The sequence below is a fragment of the Terrapene carolina genome, unplaced genomic scaffold, assembly GCF_002925995.2.
Source record: "Terrapene carolina triunguis isolate 2854851 unplaced genomic scaffold, T_m_triunguis-2.0 Scaffold2441, whole genome shotgun sequence".
Taxonomy (NCBI): Eukaryota; Metazoa; Chordata; order Testudines; family Emydidae; genus Terrapene; species Terrapene triunguis.
Window position 1 is genome coordinate 1 of NW_020666792.1, and position 1,061 is coordinate 1,061.

General features: G+C 66.4%; 1 protein-coding gene across 1 annotated transcript; it reads left to right on the forward strand.

Annotated features, from left to right (window-relative positions):
- Positions 1 to 228: 228 nt before the first annotated feature.
- LOC113408242 (uncharacterized protein C14orf119-like) lies at positions 229 to 786 on the forward strand. Its single transcript, XM_026661417.1, has one exon. The coding sequence runs from the start codon at positions 229 to 231 to the stop codon at positions 580 to 582; it is 354 nt and encodes a 117-aa protein (XP_026517202.1). The 3' UTR covers positions 583 to 786.
- The last annotated feature ends 275 nt before the right edge of the window (positions 787 to 1,061 follow it).

Sequence of the window (1,061 nt, forward strand, 5' to 3'; positions counted from 1 at the left end):
GGGGCTGTACCCAGGGGCGGAGCTAACAGCACGGGGGCGGGGCTGTACCCAGGAGGGCGGAGCTAACAGCACAGGTTTGGGGCTGTGCCCAGGACGGGGGGCTATCCCCAGGGGATGGGGCTAACCACGGGGGCGGGGCTAATTGCACTGGGGCAGGGCTGTGCCCAGGGTGGGGCCTATCCCCAGGGGGCGGGGCTCTGACCCCGGCGCTGACCCCTCTCTCCCCAGATGGCGGAGCGCCCCCTTCCGGCGCGTGGGGTGGCCCAGGAGATGCACTGCGTCCTGCACTGGTTCTCGGGCTGGGCGCCCCCCCAGCGCCAGCGCTTCCTGCAGGACCTGCTGGCCAAGGCTGTGCCTGGCAAGCTGCGCCCCCTGCTGGAGGAGCTGGAGGGGCTGAGCCTCTCCGGGGCGCCCGCCCCGCCCCCCTCCCTCTTCCAGTGCCAGCTGCGCCTCTGGGACCAGTGGTTCCGGGGCTGGAGCGAGCCGGAGCGCAACCACTTCCTGGCCCGGCTGGAGCAGGTCGACCCGGACTTCGCCGCCCACTTCTACTGCCAGCTGGCGGCCACTGCCGGGCAGGAATAGATGGCTGGGGGCTGCCCCCCGGCGCCGTGCCAGGGACCCTCTTCCCAGTCTGCGCTGGGGGGTGAAACCCCCCCACATCTGCTCACCAGCCTCCATTCCGCGGAAGCGGTTTACGTAGGACCTACCGTAAGGTGGCCTGTTTACAGAGCACCTGCAAAACGTCACCAGCAGGGGGCTCTGTGACAACCCCTCCCCCAGTGTGGCTGGATGAGCCTCGATTTCACTTAGGACTTCTGTTTATGTGGGTCCTACAGTAAGTCGGCCTGTTGACGTAGGACCGAGAAGAAGTTGACAGCTGTGGGAAAGGCGTCTCTCAGGATGCACATCGCTGTCCTCAGGTGACAATAAGTGAGTCTGTTTCTGTAGGGCCTACACATCATTGCATCAGCCAGCCAGGTGCCCAGCGGGCGACCCGCTCCGTGCCAGCCTCCAGGCCAGTCACCACGGTGGCATCTGTTGATATAGGCCCTACAATGCTT